Source organism: Asterias rubens, chromosome 16 (genome assembly GCF_902459465.1).
Source record: "Asterias rubens chromosome 16, eAstRub1.3, whole genome shotgun sequence".
In the NCBI taxonomy this organism is placed as follows: Eukaryota; Metazoa; Echinodermata; class Asteroidea; order Forcipulatida; family Asteriidae; genus Asterias; species Asterias rubens.
In genome coordinates, this window is record NC_047077.1 from 9,496,998 (window position 1) to 9,512,681 (window position 15,684).

The following is a 15,684-nucleotide window of genomic DNA, read 5'->3' on the forward strand; positions in this document are numbered from 1 at the left end:
AGAAATAAGTTACTTCACGCCCTTTTGATTAATACAGATGTGATGAACGACCTTAAATACCACTGACCAAATGAATGCATCTCTACTGGGCCCAATTTCATAGAGCTGCTAATGAAATTTCTTCCCTCATGAAAACAGGATTTCCAATCAAATTTTCCATTTGTTGCATATTGCTTGTTACTGGTATTCAGCTATTGTTTGCTTATCCTGAAAAAAATCATGTGGAAATTTGGCTGGTAATAGAAATTTCATGCTAGGCAAATTTTTGTGCTAAGCAGCTCTATGAAATTGGGCCCTGATGGCAAAACCTTAATACACATAAAAAAAATCTAACATGCGCATGTTCCATGCAGCATGCAATCTGGAGATTTTCGGCGACACTAGGTGGCGGCAGACTTCCAGGTGAATCTATTGTTCTTGGCAAATATGCAGTAGTATGGCAAAAAAAAATGGAAAGTTACCTGGTATGTCTGCTGCCACCTAGTGTTTCCAATTCTCCAGTTTCATAATCGGTGTAATAATAGTATCAGATAAAATATAACAACAGAAGAGAGAAAAATCAAAACAAAAACAATCGTTTACTTTATCAAATTTATCCACAATCTTTTGAAATAAAGACTTAAGAAGCCTTGCAAAAAACAAAAAAAACACACAAATTATTGTGTTCATGATTGGAGCTCACCGGTAATGAGTGTGACAAATTGTATCAATCACCATAAATAGAAACAAGTTTGATCATAACAAGATATGGCATGTTGTGCAGGGCAGACTCAAGTTCTGGGCCCAATTTCATGGCTCTGCTTACCGCCAAATTTTGCAATCACCATTCTCAACTTAATGTGCAAGCGCAGAATTTCTGCGCTAGCTATGTAAGTGAAAAGGCCTAGTAACAGGAAGTACGCACGTGCGCACAAGTCAAAAGTCGCTGCTAACTTGGGAATTGCACTTCATGTAAGTGCAGAATTACCTGCTTCGGCAAGCGCCGATTCTTTGCTTACGGTAAGCAGAGCCATGAAATTGGGCTCTAGTGGCTGAGCAAGGCACTTAAATAAACTGTTTGTTTTAGGAGCTAGACGAACAAAGATTTCTTTGTGTTGAGATCTCAATTTGAGCATGTTGTATCAAATGTTGGTAGATATCGACATGTACATACAGACTAGCAGCCAATGTTATAATGCCTTGCCCAGGTCAATCTTCTTTTGTATTGCTCTTGCAGAGTGGTAGATTAAAGAATCGATCAGACCGGCAACTGTGTATCAAAGAAACACAACAAGAATCAGACATCAATTTTGTTCATTTTATATGTTTTAATTTGTTATGTTTTCATGAAATGCATACTATAATTTGTCATGTCAGTGAAAAATGTTGAATCTCTTAAAATAATAATAATAATGAACCATTTTTGTAGAGCGCATATCACAGTCACAGAGAAGTCCCTTTGCGCTTAGAGATGAAAACACAAGAGAAGCAAAAGTTAATAGAGATGTGAAGTAAATACAAAAGCAAAATTTAGTTGATACAGAAAGAAGTACTGAAGGCTATTGCAAAAATAAATGTGTTTTTCACTTTGTCTTAATTAACTTCACTGTTTGAGCTTGTTTTACGGTGTCTGGAAGACTATTCCATAATTCTGCTGCTGCTGCTGCAAAAGCTCTGGCCCCATCAAATTTAGTGAAAGTCGAGGGACAAACTAAGAGAGACCTGGATTTAGAGCGGAGATTACGAGCTGGATGATACTTTTGGATAAGTAAAATAGTGCAGTTACTTACACGCGAGTTTAAAATTGTCACAACATCTTATCTCACTTAAAATTTACCAGATGTACCCGCAAAACATGTCGCGCTGAGACACAACAGATTTGCACAGAGCATTCCAATTCCATTCCTTTATAAGACAAAGTTTCTGTGCTGGCGTGACAAATTTATCTTGAATGACCGAAACACCTTTTCATGAATTGTTTTTTTATTAATATTGGTTTTTACTCTTACACTGATGTTTGTAAAGCACTGAATACTCAGTACTTCAACCCCCCCCACCCCCCCGAGTCCTGTAAAAAAAATCCCTGATTGAATATCTATTACATTCTTTGTTTCTTTTGTAATTTTCAATTCTACGTACCCGTGAAGACTCCTCCGATTATGGCACACACTCCAGTTAAGAAATGCATGAATGATCTGAAAGGGAAAATGAGAGATCAATAACAAAGTCTGAAACTATCATCCTGATAACATTTGTTTTCCACACTCTACAATTTGTGTTAAAGGCAGTGGACACTATTGGTAATCACTTCAATTACCAATAGTGTCCAGTGTCTTTAATGTCTTTTTTAATACCGGTACATATTGGATATTTTAATTTTTTACACCAATTTTTGTTATTGAGATATCACCTAACATCACACTGCCAAGGACAGCCACTTCAAGGTGAGGGCTACATTTATCTAATTTCAGCTGTAAACCAATATCAACTGCAACCTACTCCTGGGACTGAAACAGGAGTTAACTTCTTCAAAGTCTGTAAGGATGTAGGCATGGGTATCATCCACTGTAGGAGCCTCGCTGGTAGAGCAGAATGCACGACCTTCCCAACTCTTGACAAGGCAATTATGGTTTTAAGTGCCTTGCTCAAGGGCACAACAGTCATGACCGGGATTTGAACCCACATTCTGCACTGCCGACAACACCAGAGCTTGGGTCCGATCACCAGAGCTTGGGTCCGATTAACTAGACCACTCGGGCATGACACACCAAGGCCTAAAAAAGTTCCTGAAATTACTTTAGAATAAGGACCCGAAATGGTCGAAAAGAGTTCTTATACATGTAAGGCAAAATTTTACCTGTGTTTTTCGGTGAATTTGACCATAAGCGGCGACAGCTCATACAGAACAAAGATACCAGGCAGTCCCTGCTCCCCGCTCAGGTTCATAATGGAGACTTGTTTCTCATGCTTCGTGATGGAATACTGGTTAGACCTGGTGGCCAGACCATTTACGTTGATGTACGTCGTAGGCACTACCTTCACGAAATACTGGTACATGGTGGAGCCTGTGCACATAGAAAATAGAAATGTTATTTTGTTATGGAAAAAAGATGTTTGTTAAGAATAACAACTTAGATACGTTCAACACCAAATGGGAGCCTTTTGTATTGCTATGTTCTAATTAAATGCCACGCATATCATCAATTTCCTGTTTTTGCCATTTGCCAATTCTCTTTTTGTTATGTCTTTAAGTAGATCACTGGTTGTACCAGTAGTTTGTGTAGCTTTGTACATTGAAGAATCTTGAATAAAATTCCCCCTCCAGGAAAAATAAAATAAAAAATAATAATAATATGAATGTCATATTCTTAAAAAACAAACAAAAAACAAACAAACAAGCAAAGCAACAAAACAACCAATAGCATAAGTAGGAGTTGAAATTTTTGCATGATGGAAATACGATATGGAAAGGTTTGCTGTAACACCATGTAATGACTACCTCTAAATGAGTTGGGGGTGGTTCTGAAAAGAACCGTTGGTTTCAACTTAACGTTCCGATCGGTATGCTCTGATCGTCTTCAGGAGAAAGCTGGACTCTGATGCTATGACGGCATGTTATGTATGCCATTGATTATTAATCCTTTTGCCAGTATCCCATATATCAAACCGATTAAAGCAGTTGGACACTTTCGGTTTTGAAGCCACCCTGGGTGCAGACATGTTTGATGTGTTGCGTGACTACGGAACAATTTCAATTTTAAGAGAACACACATTGCCGCTGTTTTTTTGCACTATTTGCGTACGTCCGCGCTACGAAAACTGTAAGTTCAACTTGATTGACATACTAAAAAAAGTATACGCGCCTTTTAAACATGACGCACATGACGCTCGCAGTTTATACGCTTATCAGCAGATTGTGCGTTCACATTTGCTGCACTTTTTGGTTCGATGACACACAGAAAAGAACAAACGCACTATTATGCAAATTAATAGCTGTACAACTGCCATACAAAATTTCAAGCTTTTGTATTGGTTTGCACATAAACATGGATGCGCCCCACACGGCTTCAAAACCTTAGTGGGTGTGTAACAGGGTGTTAGCGCTCTGGTCAATATATGTAGCTCTATGGGTCTGACATACCTCTACGGTCTGTAACAACAGTGTTGTCCAATGGGTTTTCCATACCAGGATACTCCATTCCAAACGACATATGATTAATGTGATGTGTCATATTGAACTGTATGAAAAAGAAGGACAAAAATACATACATGCACATGTTCAAACTAATCTTGGGGTTGTGTACACAGAGGGGAAAAAAAAAGGATTATTTTCTTTCTGTTTCTTGTTATGAAGAACCCATATCCCCCTGACAGATGATCAGGGTCAAAAGTCATGGCTCTGCTTACCAATAAAAATCTGCACTTACGATCACCATTCTCAGCTTACTGCTTAAGTGCCTAAATTCTGCGCTAGCTGTGGAAGCAAAGAAAGTCTAGGAATGTGGAGTACTCAAGCACAAAAGCAAATATTCCATGCCAACCTGTGAAATTATGTTTGACATAAGCGCAGGTAAGCAGAGCCATGAAACTGGCCCAGTCCTGTTTCTACACGGAGCCACAATGGATTGCCTCTGCTGCTGCCCCAGGTAACGATTATAGAACACCAGAAGATAAGGAAAAACATGGGTGGCGTTCGTTTAGCTTCCCTGGGTCGACCCCGGTCTGCCCCGGTATGTTTGAATAGCTTTGACGGGGTTCACCCGGGTCAGCCCCCAGTGCATGGCTTGTGGAGTGGGTCACTTGGGGTGACCCGAGGTGCATGCCGTCACCACGAGAGGGCAATGTGATTGTTCGATTAGCTCTTGTCAGGGGCTCACCCGAGTGAGCACTCCGGGGTCGACCCAGGGAAGCTAAACGAACGCACCCGAAATTACCAGTACAAATCTATCATCATACTTTTATTCAATGCTGTACGGAAGTGAACTTTAAACAAATGGCAACATCTATGTCCGGGATGAAGCAACAGCTTTTGTTCCCCAGCCTAGAATGGTGGGTTGATGTTAAAGACTACTTACTTTATCTCCGCTGAAAGGCTGCAAGTCGTGGACGTGGACGTGATGCTGTTGGAAACTCTTGCCTGGTGCAAAATGAAAATTCCCAGCAACCTGACAGAAAGTAGAAAATTAAAATCACTTAAAAAAATAAAACTTAGTGTTGACACAACAACAAATTTAGTTCACAGAAAAGGAAGAATATAGAAGTCAAGTGTTCGTTATTCAAAAGATATTATTAGTGACAATAACAATTTAGGGTTGAAAAATTGACTGGATATGGAAAGCTTACGTCAAAGCACATTTATCCCATGAAAATGATGGGCCTGTAGGACCAGTTCCGATATCTACATGTATCCTCGCACATAAAGACAGGGGACCAGTCTAATATATTAACATACCTTGTTAACTTCCAGGTAGCCATACATCTGGCACCCTTCTCCTTTCTGTGAGTCCATCTTATCACTCCAGCCTTCTCGTTGACACTGAGCGATCTCGGTGGCAGTACTAAACGCCCAGCCCTTTTTCCTGTACGCTTCCCGCACATCCTCGCACGTATTGCAACATCTACAAATGACAATGACAAGCATGTGAACAGACTCATTACCAGGGGTTGTCATTAGGCCTGGGTGACTAGTCGCGACTATTAAATCATTGGTCGAGTCACAACAACCTTTTTTCAACTACTCAGTTAATGGTGCTGCCTTGACTTCTACAAGAATTGTCGCGACTACACCTGCTTGGTGAACCAACTGTGTTACTCACTACTATTCACGACAACATAATGTACTTACAAAACACAATCAGCTTGTTGGCTACTTCACAGATTTGTTATTTTATACATAATGTTGGGATACACCAAGTGAGAATACTGGTGTTTTAAAAAAAAAACTTTGCAGGGACTTTGAAGTATGTTGTGTTGTTTGTTAATAAGCTGTACGTAATTCTTGTTGGATTAGGCTGTATAACCTTGATCCCTAGAACAATCACAAGTAGACTCACTTTAGTTCTTTTGACTCTGCTCCGTAACAGCTTTCACATCTCTTTGGGTCTAACTCATCCTTCTTGGCAAGCTGGATGGAGGGAAGGACAAACAAAACGTTAAGACACAATGATCTCAATTTTGGTTTTTACCCATACAACGATGTGTGTACGCACTGTATACTCAGTACTTACCCCGAGTCCTGTGAAAAAACATCCCAGGCATGTTACTCGGGTGGGATTCGAACCAACGACCCTTGCAATTCTAGAGCAGTGTCTTACCAACTAGACTACCGAGGTTGCCCGGTAGCTAGAGGCAGTTCGAATCCTATGTTTTGGCAGCGGATACCGCAACGATATAATAGATGTTAAATTTGCATCGGGGATAAAGAATATTAATTTTGGTTTTTACCCATTCACCGATGTGTAATAGCACTGTATACTCAGTACTTTCCTGAAACAAGTATTATTTGAAGCTTTGCATGGTGAGGATCATTAAACTTCAAAGAGAACCATTTCTAAGGATGTCTTATTATTTTAACAGCTCTCCACTGCAACTAAGTTCTTAATTCAAGTATTTGTATTTTACATACAAGTATTTATACCCACCACTGTACAAGGTACACATGCATAGAAACCCCTTGCACCATTACTAACATCAAACCATATCCTACTTTTTGTATTATTGATGTGGGCTGAGAAATAAATCACAACCCTTCTTGAGAAATTCAAAAGAGATAAAACCTAAGAGTCTGTTGCATTACCATCAAAGATGGCTGCTATGAATTCACAATGTAAAAATAACGACCCAACCAAAAGCACACAACGCAATATCCATGGTGGCAATTAAAAAACAAATTATTTAAAATTTGACAAAACTAGCTCTGACAGTTAGGCATACAATTAAAAATCTATAATAAAAGTATAAACAAATTAATTACCACTCTGTTTTACACATCAGCAGCAAGAACTTAGTGCAATAAAACACTGCATATCATTCAACTTCTGTTCCATTCCACTGCTGCACATTGGATGCTGCTGTGTGCATATATTATGCAAATTTGTATACGTATGGAGTGCACATTGCGTCAAAAGTCAAAACATACAAATATTTGCAGCTATTCTGTCAATGACAGGTTGAGTAATTCTTGGAGTAGTTCTTGGAGTAATTCTTGTGAAGATAATGTTTGTAATTCTTTCAGTTAAATGCACTGTAAACCTGTAATTGTCAAAGACCAGTATTCTTATTTGGTGTGTCTGACCCGACATAAAATTGTGCATAAAATAAAGCATCTGTGAAAATTTTGTCTCACTTGGTCATCGAAGTTTGACTAAAAAAATACCCTTGTTCAACAAAATTTGTGTGCTTTCAGATGCTTAAAAAAGGCTTGAAGTCTTTCATATTTGAGTGAGAAATTACCTCTTTCCCAAAAACTATGTTACATCAGAAGGAGCAGTTTCTCACAACTTTTAATAGGGCCTACTATCAACAGCTCTCCTATGTCGCTACCGAGTTATTTTTTTTTATTCTAACCATTATTTTGAGCAATTTCCAATAGTGTCCTGTGCCTTTAAGGCAACAGGGTGATTTCTTTCAGCCAACAACTTGCATTGGTAGAAATAATGGAACAAACTGAACATCTCAGCTTATTTGGAATCTGCACCATTCCAACCTTGAACAGGCTCCCTTTGGAAGCAGTGACAGCACCATCAGTCAAGGTTTTTCAGTCAGTCGCCCTTCCAGCGGTGAGAGACATGCGTCCCACCACAACCCATCAACAGCTTTAAGATGAGGATTTTTTTTTACTCACACCTTGTAAAATACCGCACCCTCACGGTTGCACAACACGAGCACCCCTGTACCACACCTTGGACAAGCAGTTAGCTTTCTAGGTGTTTATTCATCAAGCATCAAGCTAGCACACAACGCCAGCAACGAACCCAAGAGCAGACATTGACAGATTGAAAAGTGGAATAAAAGTTACCTTTATAAGTTCCTTGGCAGCGTCCGGATCTTCTTCACCCAGTTTGACCGGCTGTACTTTATCATCGATGGGTTCCCCCTTAGCGTTTATCCTCTGTCTGTAAATGTTGAGATCTACGTCGAGTTGATGCTCCCCCGAAACATCCATTGCATCTAGGCTAAGAACTGAGAATAAAAATACAGAAACATGGACTAACTATCATTGGAAAGGATGGTTGTGCTAACAGTGTGTCTGACCTAGTCCCTCCTACCAGAATGTTCGAGCATGCAACCTGGGCCCAATTTTATAGAGCTGCTAAGCACAAACATTTGCTAAACATGAAATTTCTTCCGTGGTAAAAACAGGATTACCAACAAACTGATTACCAAACAAGTTTCAATTTGTTGCATATTCCTTGTTACTGGTATTCAGCTGTAGTTCGCTCATCCTGAAAATCATGTTGAAATTTGGTTGGTAATCCTGTTTTTATCAAGGAAGAAATGTCATGCTTAAAAGCAAATTTTTGTGCTGAGCAGCTCTATGAAATAGGGCCAAGGCTTTCTGCTTCTTCTTAACCATACACTCTTGATTTGCTGAGATGTAGAATGAAGAGACATTCCAACAGCTTCATTCCCTGATTGCATCACATTGGAACTCTTTGCCTAATGCATGTTCCCCTCCAGCCAACAATCTAGACTGTTTTAAAAGGAATATCACTACTATACTTTCAGCTTCCTCAAAGTTGTTTTCATCTAAAATGATTATCTTCAATTGTAGCCTGTTGTTTATGGCGAACTTGCATACAAAATAATCAAAAGTGGCTGGAGAATGTAATCTTCAACCACTTCCTGTCGGTAGTCGGCAAAAATTGTTCGTGCCTAGAATCGTTTTACTTAAAAAATACCTTTATTGCAGATTCAGGCCTGTATTCAAGATGGCCACAGAGGACAGAGGCCTCTGTTGCCCTGGTCTTTAGCCTCTGAGCCGGGCCCAAACCCAGACAATGCAAGATTTTGAGCCTGGTTCACCCGACACCACAGCAATATTTCAGATGGGAATACTTCATAGAGGCCTGAATCTGCAACAATTCACACTTTACATCAAAAATTATACGATACAAGCTTTCAAAACACTACCCACTATTTATCATAAAAAATATTATCTGAAACTCTACTTACAGGCACAAGGCATCCTAGGAAAAATAATATCCATATTTATTCTGAGTTTTTCTCCTCTTGTGTTGTCGACAAACAATTCTGGAATAACCTGGAAGAAAACATACATAAATAAAACAAAATCAATATAAAGCCATTATATTTAATAGTGTACAATTTACATCGGGATAAAGATTGTGTTTTTATCCTTAATACACCCAGGCGTGTAGAGTTAATTGTATACTCGGTTCTTTCCACCGAGTCCTGTGTGAATTAAAAATCCACAGGAATTACTGTTCCATATAATTTGCCATTTGATATTCTCTTCTCATATAGAGGGGCCTATTCTTTGTTTGGTGAATGTGCATGTTGCCTCGTAATTAATGATAACTGTTAACTGCATGAAGTAATTCTATTATTGAGTTTGTACTTTGATGTAAAACCATTTTACAATTCAGCCCTTAGGCTTAACGTTACTTAGGCTGCAACAAATCAATAGTTTAATTAAATTCAGCTCAGGGCTTGAATAATTGAATTAAATCTAATTATTATTTACATTTTTCAGATTTTGTGCTTTTGTGCCCTTATTGCCTTGAAATTGAATATCTCACTTCTGTTGTCGTAATGGCAGCTTTTATTTATGTACGCACAGAAGATGGGATTAGAGACTTCTGGAAAAGGTCAAAACATTAAAATGCCAGCAGGGGCAGAGGAGGTGGGCTTAAAGAGACAGAGTGTACATTTAGATTTTGAAATTGTCTTATTGTTCAAGTATTAGGTTACACACCTATAATCGGACCACCCCTAACTTCTGGCACCCTTTGCGTATTTTCCTAAAATCCTTATCCTAACCCTAGCGTGTAAATCCTAAAGTTTTTTTTAAGTAGGATTTGAAACTTTGCATGGTGGAAATACGATATAGAAAGGTGTGCGGTAACACCATGTAATGACTATCTCCAATGAGTTGGGGTGGTTCTGAAAAGAACCGTTGGTTTCAACTCGACGATTCGGTCAGTATGCTCTGATCGTCTTCTTGAGAAAGCTGCTGAGTTAGAGATAGTCATCACATGGTGTTACCGCAAACCTTTCTATAAAGTTTTTTTTGTACGATTTTAGGGTTGTTGCAGACATGCCAACCTCTGGGATCACAAAACTGTATTGTGAAACCCCAAAACCTGTATTTTGCATCAAAACCTGTATTTTTTTTTTAAACACGCGTAAACGTAGTTTTAAGCCCCGAGACAGGCAAAATAGAGAAGGTGTGAAGGCCATTAAGTTATCAAACAGCCTAATTAAACCAGTTAATTGAAACTTGAAGAAAAAAAAAAAAAGATATTGATAAATCATATCTTAAAGACAATGATTAATCATATCCTATTTCATATAGAAACCCTTGTCAATTAATTAAATATCATTTTCTTTGTCGAAAGAAGAAAAGTACAAAACAAAACCAATTTAATTTCAATGAAGAAGACAAAAAAAACAAATCATCCCAAAAAGTTTCGTTTGTTGTATTTGGGGGCATAGTTCTTAAATTTATCTTATAAAAATCTCGCTTCAGGCGCTCTATATCTTTTGTGTCTTTATTTTGGCAAAAAATTCTTTTGCAAACTCGATTCGTCCGTTCACAAAACGACCGATACCATATAAGGGCATTTGACAACAGCGCCCTCTGTTGTTCAATGAATTGTGTTAGACGGGTTCCCTGTGAAATCGGGACGTCAGATAAACTGGCGTGTAGTAAGCAATGCAGGTTTGTGCTACTAGCGTGCGTGCAATGATGGATGCGAGGGAATCTCCATTGCGCTCGCTCGATGTGTGGTGAAAGTTGAATAAGGAATACCCCCGTGGAATAATAGAGTTCACTGGATAATCATTATCGGCCGTAAGTAGTCGGCCGAAAACTTATTTGTGTCAATAAAAAAATATTGAACTCGAGTTAAAAAAGGGCACGAAGGCCAACTGGGATAAAATTGCATTTTTGCAGTGGCGATGCTCAAACCGTATTTTTTTTGCAAAACCCGTACACCCGTATTTTTTTACAAAAACCTGTACAAAATACGGGAAAAACGTACTAGTTGGCATGTCTGTTGTTGGAACACGGGAGTATCGATATCTAGAGTAGTCACCAAATATTAATCCAGGCAGTGTGACATAAAAATAACAGTAAGCTGGTAATGGTCCTTTCTCTGTACCACTATAGTATTAGTTCTTACCTCTTTTGTCAAGTAATAGTTGAGTTCTGACATAAACAGCACTGTCATTAGAATGGCACTGATGATGGTAACTGTGAAAGACAGAGTACAAGATTCATTATCAAAAGATACACTGATTGTTCAATCGGAAAGGTGAGTGATGATATTTAAAGACACTGGACACTATTGGTTATTGTCAAAGACACGTCTTCTCACTTGATGTATCTCAACATGCATAAAATAACAAACATGTGAAAATTTGAGCTCAAAATTGGTTTTTGAAGTTGCGAGATAATAATGAAAGAAAAAACAACACCCTTGCCACACAAATTTGTGTGCTTTCAGATGCTTGATTTTTAGACCTCAAAATCAAACTTGTGGAAAATTACTTCTTTCTCAAAAACTACGTCAGTTCAGAGGGAGCTGTTTCTCACATTGTTTAATACTATCAACAGCTCTCCATTACTTGTTACCAAGTAAGGTTTCATGCTAATAATTATTTTGAGTAATTACCAATAGTAACTGTCCACTGCCTTTTAAGTTCATAGCAGCACAGGGCTCTCACCAGGAATACTCAAAACTGCATGTATGGGGCATTCTGAAATCTGAACCTAACTTTTGTATGTTTGACCAAAGGATACTGTCAAATTGAAACAAATAGGACAAATTATTATCTGGTGTTTTGTTTTGAAAAGCCCTTATGAGCAATCCAGAACATTCTCAATGGTTTCATGGCGCAAAGAATATATATAACAAATTTAAACAACAGTACAGTTTGTAGCCGGTGTGGCGGTTTCAACTTTCCGCTGTGTTCAGTTTTCCGAATGACCAAATACGGTAGCATTACGTCATGCGATGCCTGCGCACAGCGAGAGAAAGTAGTCCATTGTTAGTGCCATATTGAGTCATCCGTTACCCTCCGGTAGCTGTCATGGCGGCGTCCACGAGTCGAGTACAACTAGCGGCAAACGCGTGGACCGTATGGGTTGTTTTTATGTAAGCAGAGTGTGACCTGCCTAAAGTTGTACCCATGAATACATGTATTAAAAGTAGACAAGAGATTATGTGACTACACAGAAAATAATCGTAATAATAAACAATTTGGGGTCACTGCTGAGAGAACTACAGTACTCGCCAGGGTACTCGCGGCGGTATCTGACAGGTCACCCGGAAAACTGAACACGCTGGAAAGCTAAAACCGTTCGAACAACATGATGATATGTCCGACTACGTCACCCGGAAAACTGAACACGGCGGAAGACTGAAACCGCCACACCGACTCAGGAGGATAAAACAGAAAACAAGTACAGTAGGCTAAATGAATGAAAACCAGACTCCAACCCTTTATCAAGGATTACATGAAGAAGAGGGTACTGACAAACGGGTTACTTAATTAGTTATCTATTTTTGTACTGATTATTGTGGGCTGAGATAAATCTCTGCCCTACTTGAGAAATTCAAAAGAGATAAAACCTAAGAGTCTGTGGTAAATCATTACCATGCTTCATCTTCACAAAACTAACAGACCAACCAAAATGATACAACTTTATACCCATGGTGTCGAAAAATTATTAAAAGTTTGTCGACCACAGATTTTACCAAATTAGCTGAAAGTTAATGCATTGTACTAAACACTTCATAAAAAAGTATTTAATAACTACCATATTGTACTTTACATCAACTTAGCAAGACAATTTGTGCAAACAAACAAGCATTTACACTGCATTTAAATGATGTTCCTTCCTGATGCAGAGTGCATATTATTATGCAAATTTTCATGAGTATGGAGTGCACATTGCATCAAAAATAAAAACACTAATATTTGTGTGCAGATATTTTGTCAATGATCTTCATTGCCACAATGCTTGGGGAGTAATACTTCCCTTGTTCAGATGGTATTGTGATTAATCTTGAGTAACTTTTCTTTAGCGTTCAATTTCCCAGAAGGTGATTTTCGTTTGTTTGAAAACTTCAGCTAAAGTTTTTCCAAACTGTCTGTGACAAATAAAATAATAAATGAGTCAGGCAAGGTACATGTAGATGCACAGTGGATTGGATTGCTACAAGTAGGCCTAGCACTATAACAAATATGTTATTGAAACAAGTTATCAGTGTTTTAGTCAAAGAATAAATTAATATAAGGCAAGGTCTGGGATCCGTTATTATTGATTATTGATTTTGTTGGAAAGATTGAAATATTAAAGCACAGGGCTCGAATTTCACGCTGGACCGCAGGCCCGAGGCCAGTGATTTTAGCTTCGGTCCAGTAAACTTTATGCCGAACAAGTCCGGCGGTCTTGTGTTTTTTTTTATGCATACTAATATAGTTACTATTACAAATAATTATATGAAATATATTATCTTTCATTAAAAAATGTATTTCAATCTCATTTAAAATAAAAGTTTTTGTTTTACTTGTCGTCAAATCAGTGTTCTGTGCACGCCTGCGGAACGTCAATTCGTCCTTTTTTTCACGTGCATCAGGCTGCATACAAGTTTTCCATTCAGTTTACTCATGCCCACACCTTGTACATCTAGTCTCAAACCATTTATGTTTATGCACCCGGGGAGTGAGCGAGCGGGGACGAGGGAGTGATGTGTTGGTACCCGGCGCGGCGGCACATCTTAGTACAGCGATGTTTATTTACGACTGACCGTGTAAAGTCTGATACCTTACAAAGGAGTGTTGAATTTGCATTAAGAAGGTCTGGATGCAATACCACATCCCTGTGTTGCATGGATTAAAAGTAAGGTCTTGTTGCCAAACGTCTTGCTAAGTATGGCTACCAACAGTGATGAGCTTCCGACTACTGCTGTCAAATTTTTGGTCAATCTTTTTATGACGATCTTTTTCTGAATGCTGCACGTTGCAGTGTTTTGTTGGTGATATGCCTATCAAATCGGATTTTTTTTTTTTGAGGCGGCGAGAATGACGTGAAGTAGGTATATGGAACTTTATTGATTGGGTTTCACAGCAAAAAAAAAGCCTCCTAAGGGATGAAAAAGGCCTGCTGTTCTATCGTGTTAACTTTTTTTTTTCCTAATAAAATTTTGGTCTTGCAAAAAATCTTCCGGTCCAGTAAAAATTCTTAGCAACAAGCCCTGCGGTCTTGTGGATTTTTTCCCCAAATTCGAGCCCTGAAGCATTTAATGCCTTTTTTGATATTTACTGATGATTGACTTCAAAACAATGAGCGCTTGCAGTAGGTGGTACAGTCATATAGAAATACCTTAAAACTATTATTCAAATAATCTATTTCAGGGCAATAAAAACCTACTTATGGTATTTTCATTAACATTTTGCAATGAGAAATGATTCCCTTTCATTTAATAAGGAAATGTGTTCTTACTTTAGAAAGAGAGATTCAGTTCAAATATGTTTCATTCTCACTCCAGAGAGAATGTGTACACAAATCTCAACATTATATTATTTTGGAAAAATTAAGTGGAAAAAGTGGTGGCCGGGAATAGATACAGAAACCTTTCCTGACATGTTCTTATTTCATATAGCAAAATATCAAGAGAGGGCGCTGTTGAACCCACACAAAGGTATAGGCGTTGCGTGCGCGAGTCGTACAAACTGCATAGTAACCGCCCCATATTCCTTCCCACAATGCAGTGCGTTTCTGAATCGCGATAAACCTTATTGACATTTTGTGCCACTGTGCTGTGGATGGCACTGACTCACTGCCAGCAGAGCAGAGGTCCAGCAGGTGTACCGGCGAACAGGATGTAGGCCAAATCTGGCCTATGTTTCTGTACCGATCCTCTCTGTTACTAGTGTTATTGGCCCTCCAACAAGATGGGCTAGCCGACCGAACAACCCTCGATACGGCGTGACCGGACATCGCATGTAATGAATGATTGTTGTTGGTCGTCCGCTAGGCCCCTTTTTATAACTAAAACAATTCATGGTGAATTCATGTGTGTGTTTGGACTGGATTTTGGAACTTACCTGCTGCTCCACCAAATGTCTTAACCCTAAAATCATCCAAAGTTTTAGGATATGCATCGAACTGGCGTAATCTACTTAACACATTCTTCGTATCCATGATGTCAAAAGTGCAGTACTATTTAATTTAACGATAGAATTTCAATCACAATGTTGCGTGTTTCCTCAACAGCCGGCCTGTGTGTACAGTTTACCGGCAAATCTTACGTGTTGTTCCAACCGGTGCACCACACTGAATTGACTGCTGAAATAAATATCAAAATACAACTTTCTTTTCAAAAATAAAACAAAAATTGCCCCAAATAAAATTAAATATTAATATTTAGATCCAAAAATATAATATTCAACATGTTTTATAGGTTTTGAAAAATATTATGACATTTTGGTATATACTTTTAAGGTGTTCAT

At 38.5% G+C, this 15,684-nt stretch overlaps 1 protein-coding gene across 1 annotated transcript; it reads right to left on the reverse strand.

The window, feature by feature from the left end:
• Positions 1–258: 258 nt before the first annotated feature.
• LOC117301136 (endoplasmic reticulum-Golgi intermediate compartment protein 3-like) lies at positions 259–15,462 on the reverse strand. Its single transcript, XM_033785027.1, has 11 exons — positions 15,280–15,462; positions 11,346–11,416; positions 9,154–9,241; positions 7,997–8,160; positions 6,033–6,103; positions 5,432–5,597; positions 5,055–5,144; positions 4,121–4,217; positions 2,837–3,044; positions 2,119–2,174; positions 259–1,249 (listed from the first exon to the last, which is right to left on the reverse strand). Exons 1-11 carry the CDS (start codon positions 15,374–15,376, stop codon positions 1,170–1,172), a joined length of 1,188 nt encoding a protein of 395 aa, XP_033640918.1. The 5' UTR covers positions 15,377–15,462; the 3' UTR covers positions 259–1,169.
• Positions 15,463–15,684: the final 222 nt, after the last annotated feature.